General features: G+C 33.9%; 1 protein-coding gene across 1 annotated transcript in view; it reads right to left on the bottom strand.

Annotated features, from left to right (window-relative positions):
* Nucleotides 1-1,238: 1,238 nt before the first annotated feature.
* Nucleotides 1,239-21,771, bottom strand: part of CDH7 (cadherin 7) — a 193,323-nt gene continuing 172,790 nt past the window's right edge. The window contains exons 11-12 of the mRNA XM_020985615.2: nucleotides 18,959-19,210; nucleotides 1,239-3,523 (exon numbers count right to left, since the gene is read on the bottom strand). Of these exons, the coding sequence (XP_020841274.1) occupies nucleotides 3,030-3,523; nucleotides 18,959-19,210 (746 nt within the window). The 3' untranslated portion in view covers nucleotides 1,239-3,029. The remainder of the gene's footprint in view (nucleotides 3,524-18,958; nucleotides 19,211-21,771) is intronic.

Here is a 21,771-nt window from a genome sequence, read left to right as displayed (position 1 = left end):
CCAATATCTATATTTAAACATTTTATTTTACTATTTCTCAGAATGGAGTGATGGCCCTACTTTGAGGTTATGGAGAAAAGTATTTAGGAGAAAATCTCTGTTGCCTTTGCTACCTCCACATTTTGAAGATGAAGCAGAAATTTTTCGTGTCAGTCCTAGTATTTTCATATTCTCAAACAAGATAATATAGGTAAAGTACTTTGCAATTCTTCAAGCACTATGCAAATGTCAGCCTTATTTGTATTATTCATTGAGAATTAGTAAGTTTCTGGAACTTACTGCCATAATATCTGAATAAACAGAAATTTAAATACCAGGGCAGACATTTTAATGCACATACCCTCTCCACTATTGTAATTTAGTTACTATGGCTTTAGTTCTCCATAACCAATTGCTCCCTTCTTGGTTCAGGGAAAAAATGACTTTCTCTACTTAAGTGATCGTATTTATCACTCATCATAATAGTGTCTACAAGAAAAAGGGAAAACAAACCCTAAAACAATTACAACGAACTTTTTGTTTTACAAAGATAATTTGCCTGTGATACTTATCATTCAATTTAAGAATCCCTCCCTCCCAAAAAAAGTGGCCCTATATTCAACAGATGTATTCAAAACAGTAGAAGTTTCAGGACTCTGTTCATGTCATCAAGTATGAAATGGTTTCATGGAGGAATTTCAGAGCACTAAATAAATTAGAGGTGATTTCTCCAATTCTTTTATGATCAAAATTTGACAGGGGGAAAGCATGAGAAAAATTACACTCTTATTAGATGGAGGAAAAGCAAGATGAATGATATTCCTTTTCTAATATACTCAGAACTCCATTTAGTGACATGTGCAACAATCAGCAGTTTTGACATCATAATCCAAATGTACTAAAATATTTTATCTTCTTGCAAACAAGAGGATTATTATAAAACTGTTTTCTCAGCACCTGGATGATTTAACACCTATATAATTCCTGCAGCACATTTTGCTTTTACTGAAGGGTAAGCTTCATTCCCCCCCTCCTTTTTTATTGAAAGTCTTACATGTTTGGCTAAAATTATGAGCATTATTTTTCAGTTCCATTATAAAATCATATATGTATATACACACATACATACATATGTGTGTGTATATCTATATATACACAACACATGTATATGTATTCTTTGATACAAGTTGTGGCAGATCTAATGACATTAAATGACTGTCTTGTAAAATTTTACCAAAATTAAAGAAATTTTCAGATAATTAAATTTGTTGAATTGTTTATTTTGATGAAGCTGAAGGCCACTTTCACATACTTCATTTATAATGGTGGGCTGCAAAAATTACAGACTCTTTTCATAGACACCTTTTTTCTCATATGTACTCAACATATTTATATTTCATATAGAAAGAAACTTTTAGAACACCATTTTTTACACAGTGCCCACTATCTCCAGATTTATTAGTAACTCAACTACCAATCTTTTTAAAATAGAGGGAGAAAAAAAATTTCCTTAATTGATTAAATGCATCATAAACTAGTATTAAACCATGAAAGCTCATAGGTATAAATATTATTGGAATCATAAAAAAGTTGTCTTATTCTAAGAAATCCTATTTCAAAATTATACAATATTTTGACCATCTGCAATCATCCTCCTCATTTTGGCACTCCCAGACCAGTACAGAAATTATGCATTGTGAAGTTAATTCCTTGGGGAACTTACTTATTTGCATCACGATTTAAAGACGGATTCTGAAGTTAATAGCATTATGTTTTTTAACATAGGAAAGAAATTTCAAGCAGTCTTTAACTGAAGTGCTTCAACAGCAAAGCAGGGCAGCGCTAGGGGAAAACAAGTTCTTGTAAGTCTTAGGAGCATAGGGAACTTATGACCTCGAAAATTCAATCTTCCATTCAAAGATACTCCCCATTCCCTCTGTAGTCTTCTTTCCAAAATACAAGGTACAAATACTTTATTCAAATGTTTCAGACATTCTAATGGCTCAGAAGAACAATTGTATGCCCTTGTAGCTGTGTTCCTTTCTGAGACATGAACGACTGTGGGGCTCAGTTGCTTTACTGTAATTTTTTCATTTCTATGCTTCATTTCCTTCATGTAGCTGAGACTGGAGAAAAATCAGCATGTTCTGATGAGTTTAATACTGTGAGGCAGTAAAATGGACCTGAATTTTGTGGAGATTGGGCTCCAAAATAAATATAACACCATGTGTCAAAAAAAAAAAAGATAAATTCTCCTGTACAAATCAGAAGAGATAATAAAAACTGAATAGACAGCAATTTCCCCCCCATACCTACACAGGCATCTAAGGATGGTTTTTAATTTTGAGAATTTTTCCCCCAGTTCTTATTTTGACCATTTCATAAATTATTTTCTTGCAAGATACTATAATTTTTTTCTTTCTTTTTTAAAAGTATAAATTATGATGGCATATGCTAGAGTACTTGTGTTTTGGTGGGATGAATAGACTGAGGCAATGAGTACCTAGCTAGGCATTTGCAAATATTTCTGGTAATTTTGGATTCTTTAGTCAAAAGCAATAAAGTTCTGCTAGATGTCATGAGCCAGTAAGCTGCAGGTATCACTCTAAAAGATTTGGTATAAAGAACTAAGACTCCTTAGACTGGCACCACATTTTTTCTTTCATTCATTATATCTGAGAGATAAACTTTACATCTAGACATACTGGTACTGGGAAGGCATTTACAGGGTTATCACTGGCTCATCAAGATCACAGTGCACTACTGATTCAGAAAGGGTTAGTTGCCTTTGCAGGTATATAAGGATTGCTATCTATTTGAATATGTCTGAGCATTTCCTTTTATCAAAATGCCTTCAAATGCTCAGCATCTGTGGTCAGTGCAGTCCCTAGGACAAGTCTAATGAAGATATGCTTCACCAAGGCAAAACCTAAACAGTTAAAAATGGAGAAATATTTACACCCTTTTTAAATCCAATAAGTAGAGTTTGTGTTTGTTCTTTTTTTGTTTGTTTGTTTCTCTTCAGTGCATTTCCTATTAAGGTCCCAAGGCTATGAGTATAAGCCATCCTGGCCAGTTCCATACATATCTGCAAGTCTTTTAAAACGAGGCCCCCAGTCACTGAGATAATCATAATTCTGATCAGAGTTTGAGCTGATGGAATCTAAAGAACTGAGTGACTCAGCTACTGAACCATTTCCCTCAAAGGCATATGTCTGTAGAGAATCATAAGGAGGAGCACAGGGATCTATATCAGCTTCTTTTAATCTTTCCCAAATAAATTCCCTAAAAATGACGTTATCAGGGATACTTTTAAAAGTTGGTCGACTTAAGAACTGAATTTCTGGTGTCACATCCCTTCGGGTCTTGGTATCTCGGATGACATTCAGGTTTCTCAAAGCAGCCATGTCAAAAGCCTCTGTGTCCTCTTCACCACCACCTTCATCATCATACCGGACAATATTTTCTCTAATATCCCTCTCCTCATCAAAAATCAGTGGCTCTTTTTTCCGTCTTCTCATTGTGACAATCATAAGGACCAATACTGGAACACAGAATAGCAAAGGTAAAGGTTTAAAATAGACTCTAAAATGCTTTTTATCATCATCGGCATTAGCCCTGCAAAGTTGGCCCATAAAGATCCCCTTCTTTAAAGAGAATTTGTCACCTATAATGTGGGAATTTCATATTAATAGATGGTTCTAAATTACTAAAATAGTTTTAAGAGAATGCTATTATATCAAGAATCTTTTACCCACACCTGTACTGGATTGATTTCTCTCTCCTCGGTGTTACATCCAAACGTATATGATAGCAGAAATTTAAGAATTTGTTCAGAATGAACAGAACAATCTTACATCCATGAAATAAAAAGGTCTTTTTTTTTTAAACTACTTAATTGCTCATGAGGTAAAATCACATTTGTAAAGGTTCTATGTGTAGTTTAATAACTGCAGTTTGAGAATTTACTGAATTACAGTATTTGGTCTTAGACTCTGATGAAATACTAATTCCTTGACTGTAAAGCTCTCCGTTGTTAAGTATAGCCCAGAATCTGGCCTATACAAACAGATTAAAAGCATCCATATAATAGATTATGCTTTACTTTAATGTACGAAATACTTGGTTCTTATGAATTATGCCCAGAGAAAGAACATCTAAGAAAGACTATGAAGTTTTCAGGAACAGCCAATACTAGATTTAACAAATTTATAACCCTACTGACTTTAGGGATTTTTCTTCAATGATATTAAAATTAGTACTTCATTGATGAACAAAAAAGGCATGCAAAAGAGGTCAGTACCAGTTTGATATAAATTACAGTTTAAATAGTTTTATTATGTAATACATATTTTTGCTATGAAAGCAGGTCACTACTAAGTACAGAACAAGTCTCTTGGCCAGAAAACAAAGAATCAGACAAAAAACCACATGAATATTAAAAGGTTTAAATTTCTTGACTTCTTGAACACCTACTAAAATAGGATGGAAATTAAGTACCATGTTTTTTGGAGGGGAACAAATACGATAAAAAATAAACTGATTTTCTTTTACTGGCTATACGACACATATCTAATGATCCATCTATACTGAGGCATTATGAAAATAAGTTATTGCTACATCAGTCTAAAATTTGTGGCACTTGCAAACATATGACCTACAAATTCAATCTAGAATTGTTTTAGGATACGTTAGTCTGAGAAAAATTTACAAACCAAGTTTGAAAAATGAGGACTTTCTATGTAGTAGGTTTGCCTTTTGATATCATTATAGATGTGGAATTACAATCTGAAGTGAATATGTAGAATGAAAACCCAAAACTAGTAGTGTTTTTAACAGGTTACCTATTTATGTATTTTATTGCATTTGAAATGAAAATGTTTAATTATTTAGTATACTTCAGCAAACATTTATGATTAACCTACTCTTATAAATTCTATATATTATTTTAATATTTTTCTTTGTTTCAAAGTACCTATAGTTAAGACCTCAAATTTGTTGGATGACCCTTTGTTGAGGTGCTGTAGAAAAATATGGAAAAGAAATCATGTTGTATGAAAAGGCCTTTTGTGGTTACCATTGAATAAAGATAACAGATCCATTAAAATAATGAAACAACCCATTTGTTGATTTTCTTATCTAAGCACAATAAAGATATGATTGATTATATAACTATCTTTTTAGCATTCTAGAGGTAGTTGGAAAACTAACTCTTCAACCGTGATGCCTTTTCCATCTTGCCAGGTGTTGTACTAGTCTCCTAGCCAAAAATTTGATTTGAGAGGTCTTGGCTGAGATCTTCACCTACAGGGACTGGCTCATAGTGCTCAGAAGCCTCATTGACTCCTTTACTTTGTTCCTTCTCTTCTTCTAACTGGGACCTATCTGTTAAGTTCTTTTCTTCTTAAAGCTCGGGGAATCATATTCTTAGTTGTTAGCACTACTGGCACTTCACTTCAACAGCAATCCAGTAATTTTAAGTTCCATACCATAATTTATGTGTTTCTATTCTTCTATGCTGGTGCCACTGCACCTGATGTCTTAGAAAATATTGCATCCCATTATGGCAAACTATGATACCCCTGTCTTACCAAGGACGTTTAGTTTAATGTTGTGCTAAGTCACCATCAAATAGGAGAATCTCTACCTAAATTAGGGAAGACTCAAAAAGAAAATAGTTGACAGATGTCAGGCAAAGAGAATATAGGTCAGATGGCAAAATCTAAGTGGATAGAATGAATAAAGGAGAAAAGGGAAATATTTAGGCAAGGAGAAAAGAAGAATTTGGTAGACAATTCCAAAGGACTCACAATGAAAAATGCTATCAACTTCCAGAGAAAGAACTGCTGGAGTCTGAATGCAAATTGAAGCATACTGTTTTTCACTCGCACACATGTGTGTGTGTGTATGTGTGTGTGTTGGTCTGTGTTTTCTTTTACAACAAGATCACTAAGGAAATATGTTTTGCATGATTGTACATGTTTAACCTATATGAAATTGCTTGATGTCTTAGAGAAGGGTAAAGAGAGGGAGGGAGAAAATTTGGAACTTAGATTAAAAAAACAAAACAAAACAAAAAACTGAATGTTAATTGTTTTTATATATCATTGGGAAAAAATAAAATATTAAAAAAATTATCATCATGTTTTAAAGAGAAAAGGTAGGCAAGAATGGATGAGTGGTAAAGGAGATAAAGGGTGCCTAGGAATGGGTGTGAGTGGCTGTGAGGGTAAGAAAGCATTCCCAATGGAATATTAAAGCTTTCTTTTTTCTTCCATATCAGAGGATTATGTATTACATTGTTGTAATAAGCTACCATTTATATTCTTTATTCAAATGGAGATATATTTCCACTATAGTGTATTAAAGCCTGCCTTTTGAAACTTAAGTACTCACTAACAAGTGAAAAATAGAAAACTTCTCAGTGGGTGTATCTGCCCACAGTTACAATGAAATTTAAGATAAAATTAATATTTTATAAGACTTCAATATCTCACTTGCTTGAAGCTAAGAAATATGTGAAGTCTTTTAGAAGGTTAGAGGAGTTTAACATTTCAATGGCTTAAGAGAATATTAATTTCTAACCACTTGAGCAAGTATTAGATATACATTTTAACCTTTATGTAGACCAAGTATTAAATGTTCTGCTGGGACTGGAGATAATTCCTATATTAAAGAGACTATGTTCTAAGAAAATAAGTTGTTATAATCTATATGTATATATAAATATATATATACACACATATATACATATCTTTAAAACCTGCTATATACTGAAATGGTTTCTTTCATGTACCACTGTAATGCTAAAGTGGCAGTTTTGCATACAGTTGTAGTAGCTGTGAAGTGTAGTACAAAATATTGACATTAGGAAAGTTGGCACCCTTAACTATGACATCTTAGTTTGGGAAGATTCAGGTACTACGTATTTGTAGTTATGAGTAAGTTGGAAATATGTGTAACTTTGGCAAGTAAGTTAATATATCTTGGTCTCAGTTTCTTCACTAATAAAATAAGGTTGAGGGCAGCTAGGTGGCACAATGGATAGAGTGCTGGGCCTGAAGTCAGGAAGACTGATCTTCTGGGTGACTCTGGGCAAGTCACTTAACCCTGTTTGTCTCTGTTCCTAATCTATAAAATGACCTGGAGAGGGAAACAGCAAAACACTCTAGTATCTCTGCTGGGAAAACCCCATGAACAATATGATCCATGGGGTCATGTAGAATTAGATACAATTAAAGAACAACAAACCCACCTCCTCTTTTTTACGGGGCAGCTAAGTAACATACATACAGCTGTTACAAATATGGATATGAAATTTATCTTCCTGCAATTTCCACTGGTCCAAGTTTTACCTTCTGGATGAATGTAGAATAATTTTATCCCCTGTAACAGATGATAGTCCTTCAGACATACAAGGGCACGTGTGATTTTTCCTTCCTCATGTCTCTTATTTCTCAGACTTCACTTTTAAAAACCCCCAGATGCTCTCCAGATGACGTTTTCCAGATTTGTTACTATTCTGTTCTTAAAAGGCAGGACTGGCCAAATTACTAGAAATTTAGACTGACCAAGGCTCAGCACAATGATTCTGTTTCAAATGATATGCTTTATATTTTCATAGAACTTTTTTTTCTCTCTCCCTGCCTTGTTCCCTTCCAGACACAAATATATACTAAATATTCCCTGTGTTATACATGTTTATATATGCACATACATATATTAGAAAAGACTTATATTACAAACTATTACATCTAACTTCTCATTCCTATCCAGATTATAGCCAATTAAAACTTCCAACGTCTTTTTCACACAAACTTGTTAAGGCAGATTTTTTCCCCGTCCTGTATTTATACAATTGATTTTTTGAATTTCAGTATGTAGAACTTTACATCTGTCACTGTTCAGTCTACACCATTCATTTGTAACCTACTGAAATAATTATGAATCCTAATTCTGATGTGTAACATGTGAGTATGCCTGGTCAAACAAAAATCAGTCTTTCTCATATATTTCTACCTTTCAGATAGTTTCCCTTAAACACTAAGAATAATGAATTTTTACAGATGTTCTTTTAAGGAAAAGATTTAAGAATATTAGAAAAATCTTGTTATTTTTGAATAAAGATGTACTGTTTATTACCAAGTGATACATTGAATAGTTTAATACTTATGATAAATGCTATGATTAGTGTGTGAGGTATTAACTGAAAAACAAATTACACAGAATGTTACTGAATAATTTCAAAGTAGCCTGTGTAAAAGGCTTTCAATAATTCAATTTTTTACAACATATAAATGGCCTTTAATGGTCATTCATCATGGTGTCTCTTACATGCATAACTCAAGATACTTTGAGTTTTTAATCTCAGATTCTGCCACGTTCCCTTGGCAATGATTTTATTAAATGAATACTGAACTTTATATTTTAATCAGTTGGACAGTCAGTGTCTCATGACTGATTTTTAAAAAGGGGGAGTTAGGATCAGGAAACTGATTAGATGATCTTTCAAATACCCTTCTGGACCTATGTTGTGGGAGTGTTTTTTTATTTTGTTTTGTTTTTTTAAGTAAAACAAAGTAAATATTTTTGAAAAGTAAAAACCAATTAGAATGTCCTCAGTAAGAGGATAGTTGTTTCAAGTAATTAATAATAATAGGATAATCTTTTCTTCTGGTAACCAGAGAAGCCAAACATTTCAGTTATTATGACTTTAACAATCACTGTAAAGTACTACAGAAAAAAATCTATTGTAATAAACCTAGTTGTTTCTTGGGTTTATGTTCACTATGAGTCAAATCATATACAACTTGCAATATATAGCTTATAGCAAAAGCTTAATAGACAATTGTGATGTTTTTAATTGAAACTAACGATAATTTAACCTGGATAATTGCCATAAAATGAATAAAATCAATCAATTAATTATTATGATAAATATACTTGTAATGTGCATGTTTATATATGCATATATTATTAAATTAATTAATAAAATTAATAAAACTGGTGGCTTTTTTCCCCAACAAATCACTTATGTTGAAATTCAAATTCATGCATTTATTAAGCATCTATGTGTTAAGCATTATACTAGGTACTGAGGGAGATGCACAAGGCATAATCTGAGGAGTCTGTCATCTTTGGGAGGAAGTGAGATACACACAAATTAGTATAAAGCAAAATAAAATGTCATGGATTTAGAGTGACAAGTAGAGAGAAAACACTGGGGGGTCAGGGATGGGGAGATGGTGGGATTTGTCTATATACATTATGGTCAGCTGTACATAAAGTAGGATGGATTACACATCATTCCTGTGACCTGCTTATATTATGCTTGGCAATTTTAGCAAATAGAGTATTTCATTTCCAGTTCTATTTGGCACAGTCTCACATCTCTTACCTCCAACCTAAACCCAGCTCTAAATTAGTAGTCTCCAAATTAGAGTGTATAAGTTGATACATTAAGGTGTTGGATGACAGTATCAGAACTTTTTGTTTTTATCTAAATTCTTTAAAAGCTTTACTGTTAATACATAGATTGTAATTGGCACTCTCAGTCACTATGTTGAATGACAATGAGCCTTGTAAGGTAGGCAAGATATCTTGAAGAAAGACCAAGAGTTAAATACGTAAGGGGGTTTACAGTGTCACCTTCACTTATTTGCTTACTTTCAGTATACTGAAGTTTATTTGTGTGCAGTTAACTAACCCTTACAATATTGACAAATAGTTTAAAAAAAATTATCGTAAAGAAATCATGGGTTGAAGACAATACAAATAATTTGTGAACAGGTAACTAATAGGAAAGCGGCAGAGTTGACAGTTCTCTTACTCCTGGTATGAATTCTGTCAGCCACATTACATGTGAAACAATTACTAATGAGATCTGACAAGAAGGATGCAAAAAACTGAAATTACTGCATCAAAATGAATATTTGAAATATATATTCCCATCCATTATCCTTAATTATGAACCTTACTCCAAATATCTAGTATGTCCTGAGATTAACTAATTATTATATGAAGCTGTCATGATTAGCAAGACATTTATAAACTAATACTTTTTTGCTAAAAATGATTAAAATTCACTATGAAAATTCATCTTTATACTTGAAAAATTTGGAAGTATAATTTTCAAATCTTTTGAAAAAGTCTTCTAAACAAAATGTTCAATGGCTTTTGAACTCAATTGTTAAACATCTAAAAATGCAACAGCTTGCAAGACCAACTGAATAGAATTGGGGAAGATAAAAATTTATTAGCTGAATTTAAGCAAAAACCATTGTATGATGCTTGATGTAATTAGAAAGTGACTATCAGGCAGTGAAGTGAGCAGAACTAGGAGAATACTGTATGCAGTAACAGCAACATTGTAGGATGATCAGTATTGTACCTGACTTAGCTTTTCTCAGCAGTACAGTGATCCAAGATAATTCCAAAAGACTTATAATGGAAAATGCTATCCACATCCAGAGGAAGAACTGATTGAGTCTGAATGCAGATCAAAGCATACTATTTTCACTTTTTTTGTGTTTTTTTCTTTTGCAAACTGAATTTTTTTTTCCAGCTATTTCTTTTTTCACAACATAACTAAAATGGAAATAGCTTTTGCATGATTGCATATCTATATAATCTATATCAAATTGCTTACTTGTTTTAGGGAGATGAGTGAGAAGGGAGGCAGGGAGAAAATGTGGAACTCAAAATTTTATGAAAATGAAAGTTAAATTATATTTACATGTAATTGGGGAAAAAAATAAAATACTACTTAGAAAAAGAAAAAAAAAATCAGGATTTAGTAAGTGCAGCCAAAGATTTACCTCCTTCGTTAAAATCATGCATTAAAATTAACTGAACTTAGAACCAAACTTAACTTAGAACTGGACTTTTGAATTGCTGTATTATAATGTGTTAAACAGATTTTCAAAAATAATGAAGCATACTCACTTTCCTCTCACTAAAATTACTAATAGCAACAAAAAATGTTTGTACCATTGAATACAATAAGGTTATTTAAAGATTATTTTATTTTATCTTTATCCTTTTTAGTGTCTTATGTATGTTTTATAATATATACACTATGTATATATGCATATAATTTATACATAAATATACACATATTGTTTATGCATGCTCAAATTTTTTTTACATGATCTTAAAAACATTTATAGAGCACTTCCTAAAATTCCAAGCTAGCATTTCCAACTGTCACTTAATTATTTTGACCTGGACGTCACAGTACTTCAATCACAGTCTTGTACAAGACAACTCAATTTTTCAATCTAACCTTTTCTTCCTTCCTATTTGGTACTTTGGATTTGGGCACAACCATCCTCCCAATCACTCAGACTTGAAACTTTCCCTCTTTCACTTGCCTAAGTCAATCACTACTTCCATCTCTTAAATCTCTCCCTTTCTCTGTTCTGCTACCATTTCACTAATCTTCCTCCTCATTGCTTCTTACTTGGATTATTACAGTGGCTCCCTAAATAGTCTTGCTACCTTAGTTTCTTTCCCTGCAGTCTTACATACTGCTGCAAAAATGACCCTCTGAAAGGACAGCTCTGATTATATTACCCTTTTTTCAAAAATTGTCCATTGCTCAAACCCCTTTCATGAATCCTTATCTGCTCTCCTCTCCACCTCTAATTTGAGGATATTTACCTACTCGTAACTGGCATTATACTTCTTACTTTAATTTTACATTGTATCCCACTTACAGTTATTACTACACACATGTAATAGTCCCCACTATAATCTAAGTTTCATGAAGACAGGGATTGTACCTTATTGCTTTTTATCCCTCATAACAGATGTATTTCATTGTAATCATGCCAATACTTCAAGGATTTGTGATTTTGTCTTTATAGGTTCCCTCCATCCATCATGACTTCTGTACATCTTAGCAGATGGCCATCAGGAGTGACAATTACACCCCACCCCCACCCCCTCACCCCAGTTCAACAAACTAACCTAGTGAAGAACCTCTGAATTTAGCTAGAGGGTGCCTCAGGTGCCTACATCTTTAGGACCTATTCCGAGGCTTTCCAGCAGTGTAGGAGGTGTTAGACCTTGTGCTCTGTTGGCATAGGTTTCAACCTGAGTGGAGACACCCTGCACATAGAAGGTACTTAGTAAATAAATATATGAAAAAAACAAGAGGAACTTAGTTAATGGAACTGAAATCTAAATAGCTCTCTCTGAGTTTTGATTAATTTCATAAGGTTCTGTTAATGGTAGAGAGGTATAGAAATTAGAAATAAAACAAAGTTACTAAAGTAAAATGGAAACTTTCACAATACTGCCCCCTAATAAAACAAACAGAAGATTTTCACTTGGTGGCTCTGTTAGTGATTTTAATAAGGAACAGAAATGGTAGGACATCCCCAGTCATGTTATAGATCCACTAACTAAACGTATCAAAATAAAGCAATTTGTGTCTTCTGACACGTGTCATCTATGGGCAGCTAACAATCCCCATTGCCCAAATGAGTCTTTGAGTACAGAAAACAGAAATTAACATGTTTTGTAAAGAATACTCTAGTTACCCTTTTTTGAAGGAGGAAAACATTTGCTAACATTATTAACTACTGAAGTCTATTCATTTTTTTTTCCATTGGGAACTTATGTCAGACCAGGCAACAGATTTCTTTATATTTCTATGACTGTAAACATTTACAATGAAGATCAAGCATTCTCAAAAAGAAACCATTATTTTTTTCATCTAAGTTAAGCTTATTGCTTTATTTACAGAATGTTTATTAGCCACTTAGCTCAAGTAAGGAACATTTCATACTTAACAATATAACAAACATACTCGTGAATAATGACAGTAATTCATACTGTTCATCAGCTGATGGATGAAGAAGACAAGAGGAAAGATACTGTAATCATTTAAGGAAGAACATCTGACAGCTAGTGGTCCAGCTGGTCACCTGAAAAGGAATGGAGGCATTTGGATTCCCCTAAGCAGCAGCCTGCTTCTGAGCAAGCTTTATTACATTTGGATTTCTGAAGCAGGAATAATCTATTACATATTGTCTCTAAATACTGGCAAAAGACCTCAATTACTTTGCTTGAATGCCCAAGTTAGAGGGGGAAAAGGGCTTATAACACTCAGTCATTGTCTTAAGGTACAAAATCATTCTTTGAACCAAGCAAAAAATAATCTTACAGAAACTTTATTTGAATCTATGTGCAATCTGAAACATTAAAAAATGTTTTTAAACAAAAGAGCTAAAAATTGCTTATTCTTTGTTCATATTCTCCCAAGAACTGATTACCTGTGAGCCACTGAAGCTATTGCTTTTCAGATATGTCAAAAATTTATAGTTCTGTAAAGCCGTTTGAGTCTTATGGGAAATTAACCCCATAACTCAGCAATTAGTATTAATCATGGCCAAAAGGATATGAGGTTATACATGTGTTGGTAATCTTAGAGAATGGAATTTTTATCTCAGAGAAGGGTAACTAAAGTAGCTTACTCTTTTATATACAAAGTAATTATAATCTTCTATAAGAAAAACAAACAAAAAGTATCAAATTTCATCCTAAAGAAAAAGTATCATAACTAGAGCTATTTGTCCAAATCATAAACAGTACAAAGTAAGGGACTGATTTGTTAACTATTATATGTAAAATCATAATTGGACTAGCTTTTGTACCCTCCCTAGAACTACCAACACTTTGCATGTATGTCTCCTTCTTTGTTATGAATTCCTAACTAAAATGAGAAGAAAAACTAAAAACTTATGTTGTCAGCTGTTATCAGCTGGCAGAGCCTGGGGCTGGGTATTATTAAAAGCTGGTTCCCATTATAACCTAACCAGCCCAAAGGTGTGTCCCTGCCTTACTGCTATCATGCACTAAAAGAAAAGCCAACTGGAATTTCTCCCCAGGAATCCTGTATCTATTATACACTACCTGTGTGACTTTGGATAAGTCACTTAACCATTTTTGGGCTTAGTATCTCATCCATCAAATGAGAGTTGGATTTAATAATCAAAGGTGCCTTTCAGCTCCAAAGAGTCTTGTGACCTTGTGATCTCCTCTTTTCAGGATACACACAGGTTAAGACAAACCACCTGAAGTTTGGATACCAGGAGAGGACAACCCAGAAAGATAAAATAACCAATAAAAAAAAAATTCCCATTGTATTACAATGCATTAAGGAGCTTTGCTGAAACAACTCTGATCTTTATTTTATAACTATTTGCTTTTTATGAAATGTACTCCACTGATGTTGCAGATTTATTCTTGGTTATCCATTTATTTGTTCAATAAACTTATAATAAAGTGCATACTATGTGCCAGGAACTGTGCTAAGCACTGTCCTAAAACAAACCTGCTAGTCATTATAGATTATTAGTATCGTTGAATTCTCTGGCATTGTCTTTCATGTCATTTCAATCACTGCTTGGAAGACACTGATTAGAAATAGCTGGCCACAGGCTCCTCAACACTTCCATAGTCACCTTCCAAACATATATTTAGGAGTAGGAAGGCAGAGGGTATGGAGGACAAATAGTGATTCCTCATTCAAGTGAGCTTAATTTATTTAGTAGTTCTTTTCTTATGCACATATTTTCTATTATCTGGATAAATGCTTCCCTTAAGATTGTAAACTACTTGAGGGCAGGAATAATATGTACTGTTCAAAATATTTTTGTTCAATGAACAGATGAAGGAATGAAACGTTCATCAGAGGAAAATAGATTTACACCTCAAAAGGTCTTTAAGTTTACCTAATCGAATCCCCTAATTTTAAGTAAACTAAGTCAAATTAAAATAACCTGCCTAGCAGTCACCCAGATATTAAATAGAGCCAAGATCTGAAGCCCGGATGCCAGAATCCAGATTAATTGCTTCTTTCACTACAATACACTGCATTTTTAAATGTTCCATTAGCTTATGAAGAAATCAGGTACAGATAAGTCAAAAAGCATATGATGGATTTAAGTAGTATGCAAAATATATTAGAAATCAAATAGTTGAAGACAGGCAGAAGAAGGATCTTAGAAATATAAAAACTGTGACTTAAGGATACTCAGGTAAAGAGTTATTTCAGTACAGAAAAAAACTGATTTGATGTTTTCAGGACACATTATGAATTTGTCATAAATAATAATAATGATAATAACTTTGTATAGTGCTTACTGTGTTCTAGATACTATGCTAAATGTGTCACACATATCTCATTTCACCGTCATAAAAACCCTGGACCATATTTGAACTCAGATTATTCTGACTCCAAACCCAGCACTTTATCCACTGTGTTGCCCATCTGCCTGTTTATTTCTTTTCACACCCATCAGAATTACAGATAACCCAAAGGGCAACAGAAAGATGTATGATAAAAGTAAGGTGACCCTAGGGTACTGTCAGTGATGATGTGTGAAGAGGAGGAAAGGGAATAAATATTTATTAAGTCTTCTATGCTATGCATGGTGCTAATAAGCACTTTACAAGTATTATTTTATTTGTTTCTCACAACCACCACCCTGTAAGGCAATGCTGTTCTACCCAGACAGACAGACAGACAGGGTGACTTGCCCAGGGTCACACAGTGTCTGAGACTGGATTTGAACTCAGGTCTAATTGACTTTGGGCAATCCACTATGCCATTTAGCTGCCCGTCTATCATAACACAAAGACTGACTGGAATAAAAGACAATATCATGGCCCCCTAGCCATAGTGAGGGGCCAATCAGCCAAAAAACATTTATTAAGACTACTATGTGCCAGGCACTGTGCTAGATGTCAGGAATAAGAAATAGAGAAGAAAGGAAGGGAAGAAAAGAAAAAAAATTTTAAAAGTTTATATCTCATTGGTGAAGATAAGAAACAAATATATAAATAGCTATACAATATATAAAAATTCAGCACAGTTGTGGGAAATGTGAGATTAAATGTCTTGTCTGAGGAACAAGAAGGCTGGCTGCCCCAGAGTACATGAAGAAAGTAAATTAATATAATAAGCCTAGAGAGATACTTTGGAGCCAGGTTTTGAATAGCAGTAAATGCCAAAAAGGAGAGTTTGTACATGGTGCTACAGATAATAATGGGCCACTGGAATTATTGAGCAGGAGAGTGGCATGGTTAAAACTATGCTTAGACACATCAATTTGGCAACTGTGAGCAGATTAGAGTGGGGGGGAGATGAGGTAGGGAGATCAATTCAGAAGCTTACTGCAGTAGTTCAGGTGAAAGATGAAGGCCTGAATTAAGGTGGTGACTATGTCAATGGACAGAAGGGAACACATGGCAAATGGACAGTGGCAATAGAACAGACCTGGCATATGATTTCATGTGAAGTCTGAGAGTCAAGGATGACTGTAATTACAAACCCTGAAATGTCTAGTACCTTCAACTGATCTAGGGGAATTTGGAAGAGGGATAGGTTTTTTTTTGGGGAAAAAAATAATGCATTCTGTTTTGGACATATTGAATTTGAGGAGACATTCGGTTTAAAGTGTCTGATAATTTGAAGCACGGGAAACAGACTAGAGTTTTAACTCCTGGTTTTTTGGTGTGTTGTAACTAGCTTTTGTAGGATCGCTGACAAAGAACCAAGTTTCACAGTACTAGTATTTTTCAACCAAAAAGTAACATTCTTTTTCAAGTTCATACCTTCATATCTACTAGATACTGTATAGGTAACTATAGATCTATCAATTCTCTTTTCCTTACAATTAAGCTTTCATTGAGTATGCTCCATCATCTGTGGAGGTTTGGGCTTTAATTCCTGAAACTAGGAAAAATATTCACATCAAATTCTTAGGTGTAGCAAGGATAAATCCATATAGACTTGGGAAGCCAAGTGCTCAGCCAGAGCAGCTGTCCCATCCCAACTGCCTATTTTCACGGGTGGAGTCTCTAACTCATTTATAAATGCAGTGAGTGTAGATCAGCTGGTACTGATCTAATTTTATCATTTAAAAAATTCTGAACTTATAAATAAGTGTATTGAAACAAGTTTTTCCACAGATGTAGCAAAATACAAAAAGTGTAATTATGGGACTAAAATGAAGATGTTGGGGGAAGGAAAGATCTTCTAATATTTGTTTCTAAAGAACTCAAGTGAGATGCATAGAGGGACACAGATTCATTGTGCAAAAGTCTTGGAAATGGTAATGACTGAGACTTTTAGTGAGTTATCTTTGATAAGACAGCAAAGATAAAGGAGGATAGCACAATTAAGTGACTGAATTTGAATTTACATGTCAGACGCTACCAGGTTCTGATTAAGTCAACTATTTGGAAACATTTAGAAACTAAAAGTAGATGAAGTATATGGGATTTTTAAATTTACTGGAGGGTTCTCCATAATTTGAGATATATTTAAATAAATGTGAAAACACTTTTAATTGTAAAGAACTATGGATATGTGTATAAATATTTTCATCATTTAAAGTTTCTTGTCATCTTGTTTTTGATCAACATAGAAGTGATTATTTTTTATTTTTAATAACTTATTTGGTAAAATTATAGCATTGGTTAGAATTGACTAAAATCCTACTGCCAGATATTTTACAGTGGAATTAAGAGAACAAAGATTAGAAGTTGAATCCTGAGTGGAGTGACTTTCTCTGCCACTGATTATTACATTGTGACTGTGATTAAATTTTATAATCTCCAAATCACAGGCTGACCTAATCCATGGAAAATACTATAAAATCTTTGTTACCTGGGAAATGTAGATTGAGTTGATGGTGAGATATCCTTAATCTATTTACCTGGTATTTGTTGTTTCTTAAAAAGGACTTCTGAAGTTTTGATTCAAAGGGGGAAAAAAACATTAAAAAAAAGATTCAACTTCTAATTTTTATTCTTTTAATTCACAGAACCTGTGATTTAGGTTTTCATCACTTCATTTTTTTAAAAAAATATGATTACATGCTACTGTTCTACTCTTACTTTAGAATGACCTCAATTTGATTTCAATTCAAACAAAACTTTAAACGTGAAATGCTTACATTTACTTTAGAACTTCTGAAGCTTTATACCATCTGTGTGAAATTTTAGGAAATTATTTTCCCTTTTGTTTGTTTTGCTAGAGCCATATGATACTACTTTAATTTTGCATTTTTATGGCTTCATTGTGATCTGAGTTTTTAAAAAGTCAGTAATTAAGAGACACAGCAACATAATTATGCTCACAGGCAGAACAGCAGATCTAAGTGCATTCCGCATCCTCCCACAATCTCTTTACCTTTGCTTAGGGTCATTCTTTACATGTAGGAATGAATTAGCCCTTAGTTAATTGGATAATTTGTTGGGATACTCCATTCCCCAACTTGCTGATTAACTGAGTCTGTTATATTATATAAGTGACTTAAACAGTTATTAATGTATTGAGTGAACTTCTGGATCAAGTTCATAATTTGCTAAATATGTCTCCTGCTTTGTCTTCCATTCCATGACCATTCCATTTATGCTATTAATTTAATCCTACAATAAAAGAACACCATGTAAAAGATACTGTGGCTCTTCTCATTAATTTACAGCAGTTGCAACTGTTAGCATTGAATAAACTTTACTGATCAGAGAATATTTGTAGGGAACTTTTAAAGGAAAAATGAAATGGTGGGCTCTCAGTGGGCAGATAAGGCATATAGAGTAATCTGAAAATAAACAGCTGTCAGAATTTTTAAAACACCCTTTTAAAAAGCCATTTTAAAATGGGAACCATTTATCTTCAACTGTTTTATAAGATGAAATTGATATAATCCTCATGAGCTTTACTTTAAATGTGCCACTGGAGGCTGCTTAACTTTGATATAATTTATCTAAATTTGATGTGCCCAAACAATTAACTTTGTGTTTCTCAGTGATATAAAACACCACTTAGTGTAATATTCATGTTAATTCCCTAAGTAAAACTAAAAGTAAATAGTATGGAACACAGCCAAGTACCAATATTTGTGCTCTTGTCCTTGCTCTATCTAGGACAGGAAAAATGGGTAATACCTCTGGTACCTACCTAATAATGTCAGGACACAGGCAAGGATTGCTATAAGGGCTCCCGTGCTAAGTCCTGCAGGTAAAATGTATGCCTCTGCATTACACGTTTGAGCTATGCCATCCGCATCACAGTCACATACTCGGATGGTGAGAGTGTTGGTACTGCTAAGGGAAGGAGAACCACTGTCCACGATAAAAATTGGCAGATAGTAAACAGACTGTTCTTGTCTCCGGAATCCATTTCTCCTGGTGAGTACTGAAGCAGTGTTATCTAGGATTAAGAAAGAGACAGGTATAAGGCATGAACTTTGGTGAAATACTTTCCTTGAGACTCCTGGTTAACTGTGTATTGTTGTGTTCTGTTTCTTAACTGGATCACCTTCTATGGAGATGATGTCTCTTAAGTTTTTTGTAATCTAATATCCCCTTCAAATTTGTTTGTTTTTTAAGGCTTGAGAGATGTGCTTCCATTTATCAGTCAGACTTTAATACAGTGATTGCTGTGGAAGAAATCCAAACCATTTTACTCATTTCTGGTTCTGAAAAAATTATTAGGTAGTACTACAAATTAGATAAAAAGTATCTATACTATTATATTAAATGGAACTTAATATTCTCACATATTTGTTTAACCATGCTAGAGAACCTTAGAGAAGACAATAACAAATATATCCTATTGCATATGATCATGATCACTCCTCTGCTCAAAAATCTTTGGTGGCTCCCCACTGCCTCCCAAAAATAAAACAAAACAGAACACTGTGAACTACTTAGCCTGGAATTAATTGTAGGCCCCTTACAGGCTGTTTCCTAACTACCTTCCTCACATAACTAAACAATATTCCTCTTCATACAGCAAATGGCTCCAGACAGAATGGACTACTTGTTTCCCCAACTCCTAATTCTAAATACTTAAATATATTCCTCACGTCTGGAAAGCATTCACCCCACTCTAGTCTTAGCCTCCTGGAATTCTCCTCTTCCTTCAAAATCCAGATTAGCTGCCACTTCCTTTATAATTATTTCCCTGATATCATCTACCCCTCATGCCACTTCCTTTACAATTCTTTCCTTGATATCAATACTTCTTCACTCTAAGAAGTGATCTCTCTTTCCTAAAAAAATCTTTCATGCTAAGGTTTTACTTTTTCTACATACTTAATCATATTTGAACTAACAGCATATTTACTCCAACTTTCCCACTGCATTTACAGTTTCCTTCTTTAGGATAGGGCCTATGTTCTTTACCTTCTTTGTATCTATGGTACCCAGTATAATAATACCTAATAAATGTTTGATGGATTGAAGGTAATATCCTAAAATGCCAGAGAAAAGTCTCATACAATCAAACCTGTATTTCCTTTCCTTGATCAAATGCTAAAGTTTTCACCCATGATGATCAATAGCTTTTACACACTGCTAAACCAGATGTTGGAATAAGACAAATGGGATAATGACACTTTATTCATTTATTTTTAATTGAGTATACCTCCAAATTTATAAGCATGTAAGAGAGGAATTTTGTGATTACTGCCACATTTAGAAAATGTTAGGCAGCCACTGAGTCAGCAAGCAATACATCAGGCACTATATTAACTACTGAGGATACAAACAAAGGCAAAAAGCAGTTCCTGCCCTGAAGAACCTCGAATACTCTTTTTCTAATGGAGAAAACAATGTAAATAACTAAATACAAAAAAAGATATATGTAGAGAAGCTAGGGGGTAATCTCAGAAGGGAAGGTGCTAAAACCTGGGGAGTGGTGTGGGCACAAGGAAATCTTCTAAAGAAGGTGGGATGTGAATTGTTACTTCAAGGAATTTAGGGAAATTAAGAGGTAGAGGTGCCAAGGGAAAGCATTCCAGGCTTGGGGGACAACCAGTACAAAGGTCTGGAGAAGGAAAGTAGAATGTCATGTGTTAAGGAGCAACCAAGTAAGCCATGGTAGCTGATCTTAGAGGGCTTGGAGGGGATTAAAATTTAGAAATCCTGGAAAGATAGGAAGATGCAAGTCTGTGAAGACCTTTAAAGCCAAAGAGAAAACTTTATTTTTGAAATAATAGGAAGCTATTGATGATTACTAAGTAAAGAGTAACATGCCCAAGCCTGTGTTTGAGAAAGATCACTTTTTTAGTAGGTGAGTGGAGAAGCACTGGAATGGGGAGAGACCTGAGACAAGTAGATCAATTACAAGTCTACTGCAATAGTCTGGGCAAAAGTTGGTTGAGGACCTGATGTAGGATGGTAACTGTGTGAGTAAAGAAAAGGAGGAATACATGAGATTTTTGTGAAGATAGAAATGATAAGATTTTGTAGCAGATTGGATAGGTAGGGTATTTGTGAAGAATCAAGTCTGACAAAAAGGTGAACCTGGATGAATAGGAGGATAATGGTGACCTTGACTATAATATGGAAGTTCAGTGCCTTTGAAAATAATAGGGACATTTAGTATCCTACAATTAGAGAATGACCGAACAAAGTATGGCATATGTATGTAATGGAATATTACTGTGTCATAAGAAATGATGAAAGGAACAGTTTCAGAGAAAACCAGGAAGCCCTCTATGAACAGATGAAGAGTGAAATGAGCAGAACTACAACAATGTATACGATGATTATAGAGAAAAATAGCTTTGCAAGACTAGATCCCTGGGGGGTGGAGCCAAGATGGCAGATTAAAAGCAGTGACTTGCTTGAGCTCTCCCCCAAACCCCTCCAAATACCTATAAAAATGGCTCTAAACAAATTCTAAAGCAGCAGAATCCACAAAAAGACAAAGTGAAGTGAATTTCCAGCCCAAGACAGCCTGGATGGGTTGATCAGAAAGGTATA

The sequence above is a fragment of the Phascolarctos cinereus genome, unplaced genomic scaffold (assembly GCF_003287225.1).
Source record: "Phascolarctos cinereus isolate Bilbo 61053 unplaced genomic scaffold, phaCin_HiC Scaffold_4;HRSCAF=312, whole genome shotgun sequence".
In the NCBI taxonomy this organism is placed as follows: domain Eukaryota; kingdom Metazoa; phylum Chordata; class Mammalia; order Diprotodontia; family Phascolarctidae; genus Phascolarctos; species Phascolarctos cinereus.
This window is presented reverse-complemented; position numbering and strand designations above follow the sequence as displayed.